The sequence below is a fragment of the Lissotriton helveticus genome, chromosome 5_1 (genome assembly GCF_964261635.1).
Source record: "Lissotriton helveticus chromosome 5_1, aLisHel1.1, whole genome shotgun sequence".
NCBI lineage: Eukaryota > Metazoa > Chordata > Amphibia > Caudata > Salamandridae > Lissotriton > Lissotriton helveticus.
The window spans coordinates 1,973,588,897-1,973,609,046 of NC_136065.1; the positions used below are offsets into that span (position 1 = coordinate 1,973,588,897).

The following is a 20,150-nucleotide window of genomic DNA, read 5'->3' on the forward strand; positions in this document are numbered from 1 at the left end:
GATCGTTTCCTGTTAACAACTTCAACAGGTAATGCTTGGGAGGTTTGAGATTACAGTCCGCCAGATTCCGATTCGGGTTGGTAAATTAGCTAGGACTACACTTTGGCAGAGGGATTAGGATTTCTAAAATTGGGCCGTGTTTGTGGCAGATCCTGCAAAAAGATTCAGGTCCATGCAGTGGAGAACCCTGTAAACATTAAATTCTGTATCAATCGAGGTCTCTTAATCACAAACACCCAAAATTGTCTTTTGGGTGGGAAGAACGGTTTTTGGATACTACCTCTTTTAATATATCATCAATTGCACAACAAGTATCCTACAACCCAAACAAGTGAACCTAATGTAAGGATATTGGTATCCATAAAACATTAATGATCTTATTTTTGTTGACTCATCGAGTCTGTTCCCCAAAAAATTCTTACATGATTTTGTTCACAAAATGTGCTAATATTTTCAGGGAAGCAGACGACTACTTCATTCCAAAATATATTCAAACTAATAGAATCTGAAAATGTATGTTAAATAACCCAGATCTTTACATAGAAAACTACGTGGATCTGTGTCCCTAATTCGGTTTAATGTACAGAATATTTAAATAATTGCAGAAATATTTGCTTATGGTCTGATATTATCAATGTCTGGTACATCAAACTAAGAATCCAAGTCATCTGTTCTCCGGATCTAATCCCATCACCTACTCCTTCTTTATCATTGTTGAGTTTTACTGAACAAATTAGATTAACTTTCAATACAATTCCAACAGACACATAGGCTGTGTCACTTTAAAGTCCTTACTAGAATCACCTGCAACTTTCACAATCAACAATTGTTGGTAAACTGCAAGTCAATCTTCAATCATGATGAAAATTAATTTTCCAAATGACACATTTTCTTAAAAAGAATACATTTTCCCCGATCTAATATGTCAATTGCCAAATTTGCTGTTATTAACATCAAGGTAAATAGTACATGCCTTATGTAACTAAGGATTGCCTCATAATGGGTACCTTGATATGTTTGAGCCTTTGGTGCTTTTCAACCTAAAGTTAGGGTGAATCGGACTTTAGGCTTAGGATCTGGCTAAAGGTTTTATCGTCCCTCTTCACAAAGGGAAGAAAAAATACTTAGCCATGGCTTAAGTGGCCTAAGTGATCCTATGTTGGCCATGCCATAATTCCTTTATAAAACTCCTGGGTAAACTGTTAACGGAGCCTGCAGGTATGCAAGTTTCATCCTTGCAGGCGCAAGTCTACAAAGGACATGCCCAGTTAAACAATCAAAGGACTGCTCAAAGAAAAGCTTGTTATTGTCTGCGTCTTTAGCAGACTCCAAAATGTGTCATGCTCACAAAAACAACAAGCATTTGAAATACAATAGGTCTCGCATGTATGAGAGTTTGAGCTATTGCATTGTAAATGACAATGCCTTTATTTCTGTGTTGTTTTTAAAACAGATAAATAAAAGGCACTGTCATTTACAATGCCAAAAGCTTACATTCTCGCAAATGCAAGACCTATTCCATTGCAAATGAGTGCTATAATTTTTTTTTAAAACCGTTAGGAGACAGCTTGTCCAGGTAGGACTAGGCTAGTTGAGAAAATAGTGCTCGGAGACTGTCATTAAAGCCTACCCAGCAACAACAACACGTAATAGGGGATGTCACCATGGGAGGTTACAAAAGGAGACAAGGCGGTACTAAGGAGGGACTACTGAGCCTTTTGACCAATTAACAGCCACAGCTTACTTTGGACGATGACAAGCCAATGAAAAATGTGGGTGGAGAGTGGGCGGAGCTTCAAGTACCTACCTCACTACAGCATGCCTCGCAGAGCATGCCCAGGCTCGACCTAAAAAATTAACTACCTGGGTAGTACTTTTTGCATAAGATAAGGTCATTTGCGTGCTTTGTGAAGAAATTACTGAAGAAGGTTAACTTGAAACTATGCACTGTTGAAAGACAGGCATCTGGGTGGATTTAAGAACAAACCAGTAAGGCAGTCTACATGCCTACAGATCAGATGAAAGCTAGGCTGCTTCTAATTCGATCAGGAGTTGTATGGCCTTTTTATGAATAAACTGCCTAAAATGCTCCACAGGAAGGTCACAGGTTACACTTTATTCCACGTCAGACTGTAAGAGGTCACGTCACCACAAAACAGGACTCCAGCAAGTTTTACTATCGGCAAGTAGGGAGCACTGGTGTTGCCAATAGAAGTAGATCTTTGCAACAACGGTCAGTCTGCTTAAAAAAATCTGACATTTTAGCAAGTATGAAAACATACCTGCAGAACGTTATTTATAAACAATTTTTATTATATGACAATGTCCAATACGAGTACAATTCTACCTATGCATAAATATGTTAAACATACTTAGAAACCGCAGTCTATACTCAAAATGAGATGGGGGGGTAGAGGACTATCGGCACAAAAGCAGCATGTGCACAACTATTTTTATATATGGGTGACATACATGAAGGCGTTTACAAAAGACTATTTGTCCTGGATAAGAGAGGAAAACATATAATCATAAAAAACCAAAATAGAAATATGTTCTGATTTAAATTGGAAACAAACAGTTCCTTTCTTGGGGCGGGACACTGAGGAACATTTGCACGACAGATTTCTATCCCTCTAGGAAACCAACGTACACCCTTAAAGTACCACTGAAGATCATCCCTTATGATGCATAAGAACTTAAAATAGGTACATGGTATTCATAAACCAACATCCTATTCAAGTGAAAAAAGTAGTCAGTCTCTTAATACATCAAGCAGTGCCGTGCATGAAGAGTGAGAAAAACAAGCACACAATGGAAATCTTTCACCACAAAAATACTTTATTGCACTGAAAGTAGGCAACGTGGGTGGAATACAATTGATAAAAGAAAAACAGCATTGTCACAAAAATCAGATATAGGAGCATAACCCCTCTTCCCATCACACAAAACTTCAAGTCCCACACCATACACAGCCCAAGCTGGATATAAATACAATGTGAGAGTAATAAAGGCAAAATGCAGATAAAACATGCGCAACCCGCTACAGCTAGGCGAGGGTACACCAATGCACTCTGGGGAGAATAAGCCTTGCGTGGAGGAGACAAGGTCACCATGAAAGGGAGGTTTGAAAAGTGCTATTCAAAAACTGCCCATGCTCTGTGGGACAGTAGAGCAGAGAGAAGCTACACGGACTGGGGATGTGGGAGTATTTTTTCAAATGTACTTAAAATTTTCACCGTCCAGTAGTAGGTACTGCCGTCTTTGACTACTCTACTAATAAAGTTGTTATTGGGTTAGCAGCCTTGTTGAGCATCTTATTTCACTGCAAGCAAAACAACAACTCTGAATAAATAAACAGTGACAACAACAGTTATGTCATAACTTACAGAAGGCATGAACAGGCACATTGCTACTCCCTCCCCCTTCTGTTAGACCTCCTGCGAACAATGCCTCCGTGAGATAGATTTACCAACCCGCACTGCAGGGGAGGGTGTAGTCGTTTTTTTGGAGACCAGCAGGGTGTCCTTAACATCTACTACTCTGCTAGCATGGCATTATTTGGCAATAAGACATGGAAACAATGTACAGAATGCATCAGTCGTTCTTGGCATCATTAAAATGAATGTTAACCATGTTTGGAAACACATCAAGTACAACCTACCTCCTGCACGCAACCAACAACATGCCAAACAAATCAGGAGGGGAAGGAGTCAGCTGATGTCCCCATTATGCACAGCACTTCATTGGCATGATAAGTGTGACATGTTTTTACCAGGTACATCCACACAAAGAAATAAAGGTTAGATTTTTGTTTCTGTGGGTACAGGAATCCAAGATGCCAACAACACTGTTAAGCACAACAGTGGCTAATTAAGGGTCTCCCATTGAAAGTACCCCAAAGTACAATGTCCATGCTAAAGGTAAAGTGTGTATGCATAAAAATAAAAAAATAAAGAATCGGTCCTGAAACAGAGTACAGCACCTTCAAAAAAGGCACAGGATAGTTTGCGGGAAATTAAAGTGCATTTCTCTTTATCAGAGTTACCCCAATCGGACATTCTTTGGACATGGGCATTCATTTTACAAACAGAACGCATCTTTCAAAATGTTGTCATTGGAAGTAATGCGTTGAAATATATATACACCCAGCTAGACATTTTGGAGAAAAATTATTTTCTTTTTTATCTTTGTAACTATTCACTCAAAACAAAGAACAACTTTTACATCCTCCGACTTTAAAGGAATGTCGCAAATGGTCCCAGACATTTACTTGTCAAAAAGCCAAAATGTCCAGATATACTGAATGGATGGCCCCGTTACAAAATCTGTTGCCCTTGCGGATGTGCTGTGAATTAAATACAAGGATGTGAAAGGAATGTACCGATGAAAGCACACACAAAAACGTTGTTCTCCCTATAAATTGCATTAGGTTGCAAGGCGAAACCAAAATCTTTACTATCATCTTGTGGCCGGCAGGGGAATACCCGGATATTGTTACCGGAAAGATCTACCCCTCAATACAATTTATCCAGAACATTTAGCAAGTTATCAGCTCTCTGCCAAAGGATAGGCCCCACATGTCAAGAAGGAGCAGGTGAGAACATTGGGTGTTTTCAGCGAATAAGAGACAATCTCTTTTAGAAGGATAGACCGGGTGAGTTAATCTTTGACTTACTTCAGGGACACCGGGAAGGAGAGGCTGGCACTCAGTTCTCTGGAAGATTATCCTTTCAGTATTGTGCTGGAGTCACATGTATGAACTAGACTGAAACACCAAAATGTCCATGGGTTCGGCAAGTCACTCCAAAGATATTGCTAAACATTCCATTTCTCTGCATTGAAACCTACAACATCTTCCAAACAAAGCCTTGCACATTTTTTTTTCAGCTAAGCACAGTCGTCTTCTCTTCATACCACAATACCCATTGATACCTTTCAGACAATCTCACCAACATTTCAAGACTTGTAGAATCTCATTCAAGCTCATACCTTCACTTTTTTTTTGTTAGACCAGAGGAAGCAGTCATGTGCCATTAAAACTTAAGGAAAGTCGATGGCAGATACACAGATGGGCAATAGTTTTCCATCAACAGCAGCAGGGTAGAGCAGGCATGGCAGCAGCTACAGTCTCAGTATTAATCAGTTATAATGTGATTACCCGCGGCACAAGGAGACAGCCCTGTTACTTAAAGAATGTAACAGTTAGCAGTTCGAACCCTGGGAAAACGAGTTCAAAACCGGGGACATGCAGCACAAGCATACAACTAATGCCCAAATAAAGAAGAAACCGGACAAATGCAGAAGCTAGCCCAAGTGCAGAAAAACTAACAAACCGTGGAGGGGATTCGCTGGTTGTTTAGGATGGATGCGAACCCGGAGGTGTGTATATTAGTGAACTGGAGAACTGACAACAGTTCATCAGGATAGATTTTTCCAAAGTACAAATCACACTGGGCCTAATTACGAGTGGCTTGATAAATTCCATCCCATGCGTAAACAGGGGTTTAACCACAGGAAGGAATTACAAGTTTGGTTTTATGTAACGCATGTGATAATTATCGGATAAGTTAAAATCCAGACATTCGTTCAATTTCGGCAAGTCAAACCTGCAAAATTTATCAGGGGAAAACATACATTTTTTACTGTATGATGCAGATTTGGTATGTTAAAAACCAAAATCCACATGTTATTCCCCATAAACTCATATTAGGTGTTATTTATCGCACCAAATAAACAGCGTACCCTGTGGTATTGTTATTTATCAGGGGTAATAGCTAAACTCGTAATTAGGTCCTCTGTGTTTACTTGCAGTTGATCCATTTGATTACCTCGAACCTAGGAACACAGTAAAAAAAGAAGGTCATGCTCTCTGTAAGATCTCCCTCCAATGGCTATGCAGGCAGAAAGAAGGATCTTTTAAACTTGCTCCCCACTGATTTTGCAGCTTATTGAGAGGATAATTGCTAGGTATCTTTTAAATTTTATTCTTATAGACCTTAGTTAATGCTTCCTATAATTGGTGTGATTTTTATTAATAATCTATACTCCCCAAATAAACCTTACTCTTTGGTGCGTTATCTTTATATATGCGCTACTGTAAATCAATAGTCCATATAAAAACACCTGAAGCCTCGGAACTAGGCCAAATTTTTACTCTTTGCAGAGTGGATTCTAGCCAGGGATGAAAGACTGAGTTCGTTGTCCTTCAGGGAGTGTCTGACCCAGTCTTAGGATCTTGCTGGCAACAGCCCAAAAGGGACTGCAGCAGATGCCATTGCAGGATATTTCCTGACCAGCATCTCACACAGTTGTTTGAAGGCTCATGATTATCACATGCACAGATGCCCTCCCTTTTGGGTAGATCAAGCCTCACGGAGATCCCTGGAGCTCAGTTAGTTCGATGCCACTATGTAGAGCAGTATGATGAAACCAAAACTAAATGTTCTTAAAATGTTCATAAATGTGGGTTTAATTCACAACAACCAATACCCAGTGTAAAAATAACACATTTTAAAAATAATAGCAATCAAACTGAGAGTTAACTGGCTTAGAATAGGATAAGAAGTAGGGCGTCTCTGCCAAATGGAAAGATTTCAATTCAACCATTATTCTGCAAGGATCTCATCCGGACCACAAATAATCTCTTGTAGCTCTAATTGATTGTCTGCATCTTTTGCCAACGGAAGGAAATAGCACTTACAGCCACAAGGTTGGCCATGTTGTTAAAGAGAAACTATAGTGCTACTGCAATGCCTGTACCACATGCTAAAGAAATGGCAACTCTAGTGGGTTTAAATCCTACTAGACCGTCGATACCCCATCAATTCTTCAGGGCAGTACTAGGTATTCCATTCCATAAACATGAAGTGAGCTCTGTACAAAATAAACATTCATTTATACATAAAATACATCATGGAATAATATAGTAAGCTTAAAGTGCAACCATAGCCCTCACCTCTTCACCCAAGAAAGGTAAACTCTTCAGAGTAATGCCCAAACCATGATAACGTGCCATGTGTGGCAACAGGTCTATTGAATCCATAGGTAGCCCAAAGGCAAGATGGACGAAGACCCTACTTACATTCAAGCCAAAATCTGTCTGCACACCAGTGTGGACATTCAAGCCAAAATCTGTCTGCACACCAGTGTGGACAACAGAACTGTCTCCATTCAACCCTAAAGCAGCCCACTCCATTGGTTCAACCGCAAAGCAGTCAACACACCAAGGGAATCAATGGCACTAACTTAACTTAACCTCATGGACAAGGGCAATATTTGGAGTTAATGTAAAAGCAGCAAACACTAATATAGAAAAGTGCACTCAGTGCACAAGAGTACTGCCTCAGCTGAACCTCAAACCAGTCAATACACCACTTTGCCCAGCATGGGCAAGAATACTGCTTCTATTTTACCACAAATCAGACCACGCACAAGGCATTGTCTTCTCTTTAATTCATCACAGCCAACAGACAAGGGCTCTCTGCCCAGTTGTCCACAAGCAGCTAACATTTCAAACAAGGCATCTACTTTGTCTTCCACTGAAATCGAGAAAATAATGAAAAGCCCTGTCCATATTTAAACAACACTTCAACATAGGCAAGGAATTTGCCTAAGTTCAACCACACAGCTTAAATAAACTCATCCCAAAGCTGCAAAAAGGACATGCTGAATACAAACCCTTCCTGTCACAAAAACAGAAAGCAGTAAATTATGGAGTTTGCTTCTATTTAACTGCAAAACAACCAACATACCACCATGAACAAGAACACAGACACCCATTCAACTTCCCAGCAAACAGTCTATCAATTTGGACGAGGGTACTGCCTTCCTTCAATCTCACAAAGTCAATGTACCAATTATAGACAAGATTTGAATCACGCTAGAACTGGAAAAGCAGTCAACAATGGACAACGCTTAAGATGCGGTTGAAACCAGAAGGAATAAATATACTAACCTTGACAAGGGAACATCCTTCATTCAATCTCAGAGGGCAACATGAGGAGAAGTGCAAAGCCTCATTTATTTTAAAGCCTCTAGCAAGGACAAATCCCCTGCCTTCCTGTCAACCAATGAAGTCAATGTGGACACATTCAGGTCCACCATTTATCCACAGAGCAGGTATCATACCAAGGATCACAAGGTCACTGCCTCCATTCAGTCACAGAGCCATCAACATATTAACCAGCACACAAGCACTGCCTCCATTGAATCACAGAGTAGCCAGCATACCTGGGTGGACAAGGGCACTGATGCCATTCATCCCCATAGCAGCCAACGTGGACAAATGCCTTGCCTCCCATACTCACAGATAGGACATGAGTATGGCAACATGGCCGCGGCACAGCTTTCAACATATTCCAGAGCAGCAATACAGGCCAAGGTGACAGTCTTTAAGTGCCGTTCGGAGTAATGCTTCCTGCCGACGCAGTCACTGGGATGACTGTAGATTCCAGCCCAGAGCATAGAATCATGCCATGCTGGCATAAGGCATCGCCTGCATTCCCAACCGCGACCACGTTGGCAACCTCCCCGGCATCCTGGCTGTTTCAGTCCAACTTGATAACATCCGAGTTTATCTTCAAAAGGTATAGACTGTCATCCACCAGGAAGCTAGAAGACAGAAGTACACATAAAACCATAAAACTGTACACAAAATATGAATGGAAGTAAGCAAAACGTGCACATAGGCAACGATGTAACGAGAGAAAAAATATTACGGAAGAAATAAAGGGGATGAGAGTAAGAATGATATAGGAGGATAACAAAAAGGTGCAGGAGAGAACAACAAAAAGCAACATGAGAACACTGGCCTGATGCAGATTAAAACATTTAGTGCAGGTGGGTCTGCATCCTAAGTCCTTTTCCCTTCTCTTATGGATAGAAACTGAATAGCCTAACTACAGAAGACACAAGCTTCTGACCCACTTCAGAGGGGGTTCTTTTTACTAAATGATGATCCAAGGGTTGCCCCATGAGCAGGATGTTCTAAAGGGGCTTACAGATGACTTGTTCAGTCATCAGAAATCCCTTGTTGAAGAGAGTCCAAGGCTAAGGCTACGTGATCAAGACTGGTCTGCACAGGTTACACAGAGCATCCTGAAGATCTATTACGGACAAGAGATACACTGCTTGAAGAGTAGTACAGTAATCGGACCTCACATTTTCATAGAACTCAGAAAAGAAATCCTAGTCTTACCTCGCAAATGAGATCTGTTTTATCACTACGAGGAGCACCAATTGTTTTATCTCCGAGACAAGAGAAGAGACTCTGAAGAAAAACAATTGACTGAGGATGGGAAATCTGATATTGAAGCACATATCTATAGACAGTCAAAGAGAGAACCGGAGGATGCTCAATTAGTAGCTTCCACTGAGCCAATTTATTGAAATGTATTTTGTATTTTCAGCACGTCCACACAGGACAATGGCAGCCGCTTTTCGTATAGAGCGCTAGGCCACTATAAGAGTGGGTGCCCTTACCCCCATAGCACAATAGTGACATTCTTTCACCTTTTTAAAAAATATAAATCTGCATGCTGAGTGCGGCACCCGCTTTAGGGACACCACGCCCAATTTCATTATTTTCTTTTTTACTTTATTGGTGAACGCAGCACCCGTTTAACAGACACTGTGTTCTACAATACAATAGGACTTGCTTTTGCCAAAGTTTGACCTATTGGTATTGTAAATGACAATGCCTTTTAATATTATAAAAGGCGCTGCCATTTACAATGCCAATGGCTCAAAATCTCACAATTGCGAGAATATTGCATTGTAAATGCTGGTTATAAAAACCCTGGAGGTTGCCAGAACTAAAGTACACACATAATCAACCTCAATTGTACTGTAGAAAACTGCCTGCAGCAGGGCATGAGTTTACACAAAGGGCATGTGCAGTCAGGCTACTCCACGATTCACATGCAAAGGAGTATGTGCAATCTGTGCAAGACATTTATCTGTGGAAGTGCAATAGGAACGCAGTTCCTAGCCAATGAAGAAAATGTGCATAGGGGCATGTCAACTGTAGAAGTGTGTGTGTGCTCTTGAAAAAAGGGCCAGATCTTTGCAAGAACATGCACAAAGGGAGAATAGAAGCTGCCAGTAGAAGAGCACATGGAGCAGGGCTGGGAACTTGCCACCCACCAGTGGCAGTTGGTGACTTGAAAGTGCTGGGGCGTAAAATGCGTTACCAAATGTCAGGTTGCGAGCAAGACTGACAGATACAAGAGGTGATGGAAGTGGTGAGGACTCCCCTCTATGAACATTTTGGTACACAATTTGCATACAAATTCAAAAGCTTGAGATGGCAAGTCAGATCAGAGAAAATGATCGCTCTGCTACTAAGAAATTGGGCCCTGAGGCTTCTTGGAGCAGTTAGTCAATACTGGGGTACACTAAGTCAGGTATTCTTACAAAAAAAGAAATCAGTGCGCATAAGCGCATCATGCAGGTCTAATCAAAAACATATTGGGCCACGTATCAAATGTGGAAATTGCGATCACCCAACTGCAATTCTCAGTAAATCGCAATTAGGTAATCGCAATTTCCAATGTATGAATCTCCATGAGGTTCATATACAGATTCCTAGTGAGTCACAAATCGGCCGACCTCATTAATATTAATGAGGTAGTGTTGTATAGTATTTTAGGACCCTATTGTAATTTTCCCGATTCATGCCCTTATATAGGTATAAATCACCATAACCTTATATAGGCATAGAATTCATAACCATATTTAGACATAGCTCATACAGTCCAAATACGACAGGGCTACTTCCACTAGTTCCGAAAATCCACAACTTTTTTTTGGAAAACTCGGCTTAAGCAGCTAGGGACTTCTCCTTGTTCGAATATTGACTTGTCCATAAACTCATGGAGTTTTGAAAGAACTGAGACTCTTTGATGACGTTATGTCCACCTTTACGTCAAACTCGGCACCTTCAAGGTATAAATATGCCCACACTTGCCATAGCAAACACACAGTGGTTTGGAGCAGTTCGACTATCTACTTGCCCGACGCATCCTGCTACAGCAAGTGCCGAAGGAAGCCGACCCTCCAGCAGACGCACTGAGAGAGACGCTGTCTTTTCTCATGCCGAGAAATCCAGCTCCAGTGTTTCCAAGCTACCCTTGCGGGTTGTTGGGAAATCGAGTCCTGAGATTGACCGTCTTCATTCTAAACCAAGGTACGGAGCTGATTAGACCCTAAGAGAAATCTTGGATAGATTCTTGGCGAAGAATACAAAATTTATGATACACCTCACTTACTTCTTCCCTCGTACTAAGCTTAGGTTAGTTACATTGGGGTAGGCGTATTTTATCTATGGTTTAGGAACCATACAATGCTCTTACAGTATTTTATTCTACTCTTTTTACTGTATGCATTATATTTTGCAACCAGTTTTACGATTGTAGCATTAATTTCTTATGCTTGAGAAAGAAGACTGTTCAATAAAACCTTTTATTGAAAACGCCCGTCTATCTATTTCTCTCCACCTCTGGTGAAACGAAGCATGCACGATTGACTGGGTAAAATATCTATCTATTGTTTCCACGACTCTGAAGATCAGTTTTATCCTGGGAAACAAAGTTGTCATGTTTACGCGGTTGTCAGAAACTAAATCCCTTCTTGTGAATTCGAGAACATTTCTAGAGACCTCTGAGCTAGCTGGCACTCACAATTAAGTCTTATTTATTTCGATAGAGACCTAGTAGACATAAGTCCTACGTCCTACTGGATATATTATTATTCCAATGCGCAGAGCCTGTTGGGAATATAGGAACTACACTACAGTAGATCGCAATTTGCAACCCCCTAGGAAACGCTAAAATCATGGGGATGGTGGCCTGCTGGGGTCAGCAGACCACCATGTCTGCGATTGCTTTTATATAAAGCAATCTTTTTTTTATAATGCTGATCGCCTTCCTTAAAGGAAAATGGACTTCGTTAAAACAAAAAAAATGAAGTTTTCTTTATATTTTTTACGTTGCAGGGAGGAGCCGGGCCGTAGATGGGGGGGTGGATGATGCGTGTATGCAGGATCAATGCTCGCTCAGGCACAGGGAATCCATGCTGTTTCTCCAACAAGGCTGTGCAATTCAGCCAGGTTGTAGAAATCTAAATGCGCATATCAGTTTGGCTGGCCAGAGACAGCAGGCCAAAATGACATACGTGCATCTGCCACTCCTCCTCCCCCCATCCACGGCCCTTCTCCTCCCTGCACACGCTGGTTCACAGCCAGCAGCTGAAAAATCAAACGTTATTAAAATATTGTTTTCTTTTTCAGCTGCTGGCTCTGAGCCAGTGGGGCAACGCTCCTCCGCCATTGCGGAGCAGCTGCCCCCAATGGCCAGCCCCCGGAAACGTCCCACCCTTGTATATGCCTCCTGCCTCCCCACCTCCCCCCATTTGCTGACTATGCTCCTCATACATTATGCTCACTCTGCACCGAGCCATGGCGTCAGTGTCTGAGAGAACACAAAATTAAAATTACTGAAAGAATGCCAGGGCCCACAGTTGACTTTACTGACCTTGCTTGAGCACAAGGGCTAGAGTCTGCACAGTTGCATGCCCACACAAAAAAAAAACAATCTCCAACCTATTTTAATATGAAACAGCCAGCGTATGGGGCTCATCTTGCATGCCCTCTTCTCCTCAGTTCTCAGAAATGGAGGGGCCCTGCCCATCATGCTCGCAAACACCAGCCACCGCTTCTACCCAAATAAGAGAATGAGCACTTAGGATGCAGCCTGGAGCTCACCTTCACTACAGCACTTGCTGCAGGGCAAGGAGTTTATACTTGGTCCACGTGCATCAGAGGACCTATATGTTTTGTACTTGAAGCAGACTTGTAGTAGGGCATGTGCATCAGGTGCAGAGAACTCGCAGTAAAAAAAAGCACATTTGCATTAACAATACAGAACAGCGTGGGCTACAAGGTCAAAGGGCTCACACCATATAAGAGCATGCACATTGAACATAAAGCTGACCTGTAGAACAGTACGTGCAGTGGAATGGTGCTGATGTGCCACATGGCATGCGCATCGAAGACCCAGAACAGGGGAGGGAAGTCGAGCAGCTCCAGTAGCGCCAGTCCCTGGAGCAGCAGCACAACCAGCACACACTTCCACAGGTACGGCTGACGCTGCTTGTTACGCAGACACCAGCCCAGCCACCAGCAAAGGTTCACCATACCTGTAGAGGTCAGACAGAAGACAGTTTTTCACACAGTCTGATTGCACATCATGACCCACTTCCCAGCATCTCTATTCTGCCCTGACCCCACATTCAATGCTGCTGTTCCACCTATTCTTTAGGTTTACCAAGATAAAAATTACCTGCGTCAGCTAAGAAAAGTTGTGCCATCAACTTCACCTTTTGTACTTCCGCTGGGCACACCTCCATATACACTGGGACTTTTTGTGTGGACATGTGCACTTAGAATTCCTGGCACAGCACCACCTCCAGCACCAGTGGGTGGGGGTTTTGGAGGTACAGGGAGAGTTTGGGGCATATCTACCCTACTAGGGCCTTCAAACTACCCATAAATAATCTGTATCAAATTATCATTCATTGCCAAAAGATATGGTGCTATTGCTATGGTTGCCATGTGCAACAAAGGGCACACGTATCTAAGCAGTGCTTCTCTCACACCACACCTATTCTGGTGACAAGCCAAAGAGTGCTTTTAAATCCAGGAGTCAGAAGGGAGCTGAACTGCACTGCAAACAGAGTATGCATAGTAACAGCAGTCTATAAGGCTCTGATAGATGGCAGTATATTATTCCACTGGCAGGTGCACATACCAAAGGCCACATTAGCTGCCATGTTGTATCCATAGTCGAAGCCTCTCAGGGATAGATAGGCCACGTGGCAGACGAACAGAATGATGAGGATTGCTCTGAAGGCACTGGAGAAGGCGGGATGCTTCAGGCCAAGAGTCCTATAAAATGGGAAACTCCGAGAGGTCAAGTCCAGTCCATCAGCCCACATTTATTTAGGCTTATTAATGAGTCAATTTTGAACACAGTTCCATCATCACGGATCCCAATTCCCACCTGATAAAATGTTGTTCTCATCACAGATTAGACAAGTAACCATCTACCAGCAATCTAGTGTCTACCATCCAAAGGAAAACTACTGGAGGTTTCTTTTAAAAGACAAGTGTGGAAACTGTGATAAACAGAGGGAGGTTAATGAGCTTGAGGCTTGGATACAGAGATGCCTGCCTCTCTCCCACCCCAAACCACGCTCCCACCCCTGTGGACAACACATCTCTAGTGGAGTTTGTAAAGAGCAGCGACGGCATGTAAGGGTGGACATGTATTTGAATGCACAGAGGGATCTGCCTCATAGGCCTTTCTAGATAAATCACATCATTTTGGTTGGATTCTGGCTCTCGGAACGAGCCAGTCGAATGTCCAGAGTACCTTGGTCTTTGGTGTCCCATCAAGAGCCATCTCCTGCTATCTAGGACTCCAATGGGATGCCAATGTTCCCTTGGTACTAGAGTTTAGGAGCCTGCTAGGAGCTGGCTTGATGACTTAGCACATTGCTAAGCCGACTGACTAGGAGACTATCACAACAGATGGTGCACAACTTTGCAATTCAGTCCTGCGCATCATCACTTAAATCACTATACCAATTTCAGAAAGGGAGTAAAATCTTTCCCTTTCATCAAGCATACTTCAATTTCACAAGAACTTCATCGCTGGCTAATCAATCTTCTTTCTTTCTTTCTTTCACTATGAAGACCCAGTTTTGCAAATTTCCTCCGAAGAGGGAAATAGTAGGAAGTGACTGTTGTTAAAATGCAGTCTTGCATTAATAGTGAGCCAGCAACTGGAAGAAGGCTCCCTTGTTCATGGAGTCTTGGAGTCTGCATGCAGAGATAGCAGTTGCGCAAGATCCCCAGAGTAATCTAAAACCACTTTTATAATGCATCTTTGTGTGTATGTGCACAGGACACTGTTAGAGAACAACCAGGCTGGGCGTGCTGCTGTCTGTACATTCCCAGGTTGCATGTGCTTTTGTCTGTGTGTGCCTCTGGGACTGCCTCCGGGAGGAACTGTGGAGGCCGCTATTTAACGGCGGTGGCAGGCGAGGGGAGGGTAAATGAAAAGAAAAAGAAAAAAAACACTTACCTGCTGGCTGGCTGGGCCAGCGCCTCTAGGTCCTCTTCGGCTCTTCGAGAGCAGATAGGTCCCAGACTCCCCTACCCAATCACGAAGCTGCCTTACAGCATCATCCGCATTGTTCTGAGCGCCGTCGTTCGGTGCTCAGAGAGGGGGTGGGAGACTGGTCATGTTCTTCACCCAAACTGTGCAATACAGCTGGTGGGGAACATGCAAAGAGTGCGTGACGGTTTGCCCGCCCAAGACGGCCGGCCAAACCGTCATGCGCACTTTAGTGCATGCTCACCACTCCTCCCCTTGTTCACTGCTCTGGCCAGCCCAGCCCCTAAGCAGAAAACAGAAAATTAAAATAATAACAACATCGGTTATCATCATTTTAGTTTTCCTTTTTAACATGCTTGCAGAGCAGTGGTGCGACTCTCCTCCACCTTAGCGGAGGAGTCACCACTGCAGCACAAAATGCTGCTGTTTCTCTGGGCCCCAGGGAGCATGTGCCATTTTCTCTCCACCCTGGGAGCATATGCCACTTTCTGTGCACACATATGGAGCACTTGCTGCTGTCCGTGCACCCGGAAGATTAATGGCTGCACTGACACTTACAATGCATGGCAAGCTATTGTCAGTTACATGACATCCCAGATACTTCCACTATAATGAATCTGATCAAAAACCACTTGAAGTAGGTGCACAGGGAAGAATTATTCCCAAATTAAACTTACTAAATATTTTTATTTCTAGTTACAACTATTTTAGTTAATACAATTTAGGCAAATGGTGCCAGCAGCGTTCCACTGGTGCACGCATGCGTTCTGACAGATGTGGATGTAAATGAGGTGATCACCAGCAGCAATCACAACATTGCACCTTTTAAAATGTATTTTTTCTTGCTGTAAACTACTTTAATATATTTAAAAGGTTACTTGTGCACATGCTTTGAAACCATGTAAGCCTCTTCGCCGACAGGAAATGACTTCTATCCTTCACAGGGCTCAGGAGCAGGAAAAATGTTACTTACCGGTAAAAATCAGTTTGCAGCTGTAGTGCTACAGATTCATAAGTGCTACATAGTTTTTGTCATCTAGTGTTGAGTGGGGGCAAATTGTTTTTTTTCTAATTACAGGCATTTGTTTCATGGGGATTCAAGATGCCTCCCCCAAAACACTAAATGTACCAGGACGGATCCACCTTAGATTGTGCATTTCCAGCACAGAAGGCAGTAAGTGGGAGTAGTGATGCTGTAATACAAGAGTTCAAGAATCTCAATGTTACGCAAGAGTGAACTTAGATTTGTTGATTGCTATGTGCAAATGTAAATACAGGCTGCATTTGCTCATTTTCTCTTAAACGAGTAGTCTTCGGTAGCTTAACTGTTGCCAAGGATTTCCAAAGCAAGCTAAATATATTGCTGGAGTTTCCCTTGTCCTAGTAAGTCGATCAACGTTGAGAACATTTCCAGATGGAACAGGGCACCGTGACATGCATAGACCTTGATAGGGATGGAAGCCTCCGCTAGGGCATTTGGAACACTCCACTGGATCCCAGGGACAAAACTGACATGTTTTACATAGACAAATAGCCCCAACGTATACATTAACGTATAACAACTGGATCAATAAGAATGACTGCCAACATATTAGTTATAAAAGACTATCACCGGACATCTTTTTGCTGCCCAGATTTCAATTCCTCTACCATGTACTGGTAGTGACAACGAGGAGTCTCCGGCATCGCTTCACAGGGACGTAGAAAACCTTGTCCCTAATATCTGTACCATCATGTTATATATCGGATTTATGTAACTCTTATGGGATGTCATCTATGGTCAGATAATAAGGCTGTTATTCCATCAGTTATTTCTGTTATCAATTAAATTACACTAGGACTCCATTTAACAGAAAATAGAAGAAAATCGCAGAAAAGTGGGGTAGGCAAAGATACGGTTGAATGGGACCAGGCTGCAACCCTATCTGGTGTTAACTGCGGTTCAAATCGCAAGGTGCAGCAAAACAGAGGGATCAACTGAGAGTGCTGATCACCTAGTAGAAACAGAGAGAAGTGGCAACTTTGTTGGCTGATGCAAGAAAGGTAACATGGGAGCAGATTACGGAGAGAAAGAACAGGGTGATTCTTTTAGGGGTGCGCCAGATAAGAAATGCAGAGTTCGAGACAGTTATGAAAGGAGTGTATCCCATGTGTATCCCTTCCCTATGTATATAGAGATAACTCTAATCACTTGAACATGCAGTAGTCCGCTTTGTTCTTTTCCATTCCTATTTGATTTTTAGAGTATATCCAGTTTTACCCCTTCCCTATATATATAGAGATAACTCTAATCACTAGTTTATGCAGGAGTCCGCTTTGCTCTCTAACATTCCTATGTGACTCTTAGAGTATATCCATGTGTATCCCCTCCCTAAGTAGATAGAGATATCACTAGTATATGCCTAGAGTTTATCCTTTTGCACCTTCTCCTTGTGTGACTATCTCTTGTACATTTGCAATTTTTTTCTGTTGTACCTGTTTTATAACGCATGTAATCCTAAGTATAGCCAGGTGTATCCCTTCCCCCGTGTGAAGAGATAACCCTATTCACTAGAACAAAAAGAAATGTGTTCCTTATGTAACGTAACTGATTCTATGTAAAGTGCTTTGATAACATGTAACGGAACTGGTGCTATGTAAAGCACTCTGATAACCTAATCGGTTCAAGTTCGCGCTATATAAAACTCTAAAAAATAAATAAATAAATAAATAAAGGAAATAATATTTCAAGGAAATAATGTTCAAGTTCAACTAGATGTGAAGAAATCTATTACTTTGGGTGCAAAGCGTAAACAAGCTACAGCAGCGGGCAGATATTGTTTATTTGGACAGGAAACTAGCTAGCTGTTAGTTGCATGCACTGGAAAATCTGTGCCTGATGAGAAAGAACAGCAAGGCAGTGAAGATTTAATTAGAATTAGCACATTGGATGTATAGCACTGACTGAAGAAAAAGAGCTAATTTAAGTGCATATGACTTCGAGGCAGAGTTTGTTAAAAGTGTGCACTGATAAGACATTAAGTTTATCTGTCAATGTAATGTAGGGCGAGAAAGAGAAGTGCAGAATAGGCGTGAAAGCTGTACACAAAAGTTGGGCAGATGATGTAATGCCTACAGGGAGCGGTGTAGATTGCAATATTGAGAAAGGTACAGGGATTCAAACGGGGAGTAGAGTTTCTTTGAACTACCTGCTTAGAATCAGCTAAAAAAATGAAGATTCAAGTGCAGGAATATACAAATGGTTTGAGCATTGATTTTGAATGTGAACATGATCTGGAAAGTGGTGTGTAATGTCACTGGGGTAAAGTATCAGTTTGAGTGTAAGTTGGTGACAGATAATATAACTATTGGGAAGGGACTCGAGAAGCAGGGATACTTCTTATTTAGCAAAGAGACACCATCCCAGTCTAGTAATTCTCCATAGGAGAAAAAGGTAACAATCATGCACAGGGTGCAGGAAAAAAGAGACCGCAGGAGGAAGCAAGCCATTGCCTTTGTATACACAAATTATTCTGGAAAGTTCCAAACTAAGGCGTATGACGGGGGTACCCTAGTAAAGTGCTACTGCCGACAGAGAGTGAAGACTGGCCTTGAGAACGTGTCCTAACCACAAGAATATATGATGGAAACAGTGAACGTGCCAGGAGTAGCCCCACTGAGTGAATGGGATAACATCTACGCTCTGATAATAGTGCAGCCATTCCACTGATTGTTGCTGCTATCAATTAAATGTATTATAACGCCATTGGGTGTGAGCGTTTTCGGTTTTCACGCGTTTGCTCCCATGTGGCCACTTTCAAAAGGGTAAGGTGCTGTTACCTAGGCACACCGGTTCAAGAGATGCTAAGCAGCGCATTCTATTTAGACTGATGTGGTAAGACTACGTATTTGAAGGTAATTACTATCCAAAATATCATACCATAATCTTGTCTATGGGGAAGTGGGAGGACACATGAGAATCTTCAGTACTTAAAGCTGCAAACCAATTGTTACAGGTAAGTAACATTTCAGGTTTGCAGCATCTGCTTTGCAGACACGGAAAAGCAGTGCATTTCTCACTAAAGGGGTAGCTTGCTAGTTGTAGCGGGAGATGTTTGGAACAATGTCTAAAGAACAGGTTGTCCGCCTTGTGCATCTTGGCAGATGCGAACACCCACATAGGAACGTTTGGTGAACTTCTAGATTCTAAAGCTCAGCTTGTGATGAAGGAACACTGTTGACAGTGGGCAAGACACTGCTGTTGGCTGTTGCTCTTTAGCAGCCAGTCATCCTGATGTGGAAAGATCTAAACAGAATAGTGGCAAGGCTGCACTACAACCACTACCAGACATTAGATAAACACCATTGGGCTGATGTCACCCCAATGGGTAGTAGTTTGAAGTAGTAATGTTTGCCACCTACCATGAAGCAGAAGGACAGGTGATGGGCTGGGTGGATGGAGATGTGAAAGTAGGCGATTTGAAATTGAGGGTCGCCACACAAGTCACATATAGGGCACCAGAGTGTGTAATTTTGACGTGCTCAAAGAAGATATACCGGTTGAGCAGTCAGAAATGGATTATTGGCCTCAGTGTGCCATCTTGTTTTGGGAATAAGGAAGTACAAGAGTAATCCATTTTTCACCACTAATGGATCTACTGCTCCCGTTTAAAGCAGTGCCTGCATTTCCTCTTGCAAAAGCCTTTTTTTGGTTTTAGCTGATGGTGTGCCAGTAGTTGAAATATTTGGTGGTGTGGTCTGGAAGTCTAGCTGTGAATAATAACCACTTATCCGAGGTGATCTCTTCCCAATGGGAATATATAACCTTACCTATTCCCCAAGCCAGCACTACTCATGCTAACATGGAAATGAAATAAAATACCAGCATTTGTAAAGCGCACAGCTACCTCCGGAGAGGTGTCCCGGCGCTGGGGGCCCTCGGGAAGATTAAGCGAGCTATTGCCCAGAGTCACATGGTGCTGGGCTAACCTGCCG

General features: G+C 42.3%; 1 protein-coding gene across 2 annotated transcripts in view; it reads right to left on the reverse strand.

Annotated features, from left to right (window-relative positions):
- Window positions 1-2,818: 2,818 nt before the first annotated feature.
- The window catches only part of PGAP3 (post-GPI attachment to proteins phospholipase 3), a 51,938-nt gene continuing 34,606 nt past the window's right edge, over window positions 2,819-20,150 (reverse strand). For both annotated transcript variants that reach the window (XR_013595076.1, XM_078645659.1), the window contains exons 6-8: window positions 13,806-13,942; window positions 12,990-13,194; window positions 2,819-8,610 (exon numbers count right to left, since the gene is read on the reverse strand). Coding sequence is in view for 1 of the 2 variants with exons in the window: in XM_078645659.1 (XP_078501785.1) it covers window positions 8,547-8,610; window positions 12,990-13,194; window positions 13,806-13,942 (406 nt within the window). In the remaining variant the exon portion in view is untranslated. The remainder of the gene's footprint in view (window positions 8,611-12,989; window positions 13,195-13,805; window positions 13,943-20,150) is intronic.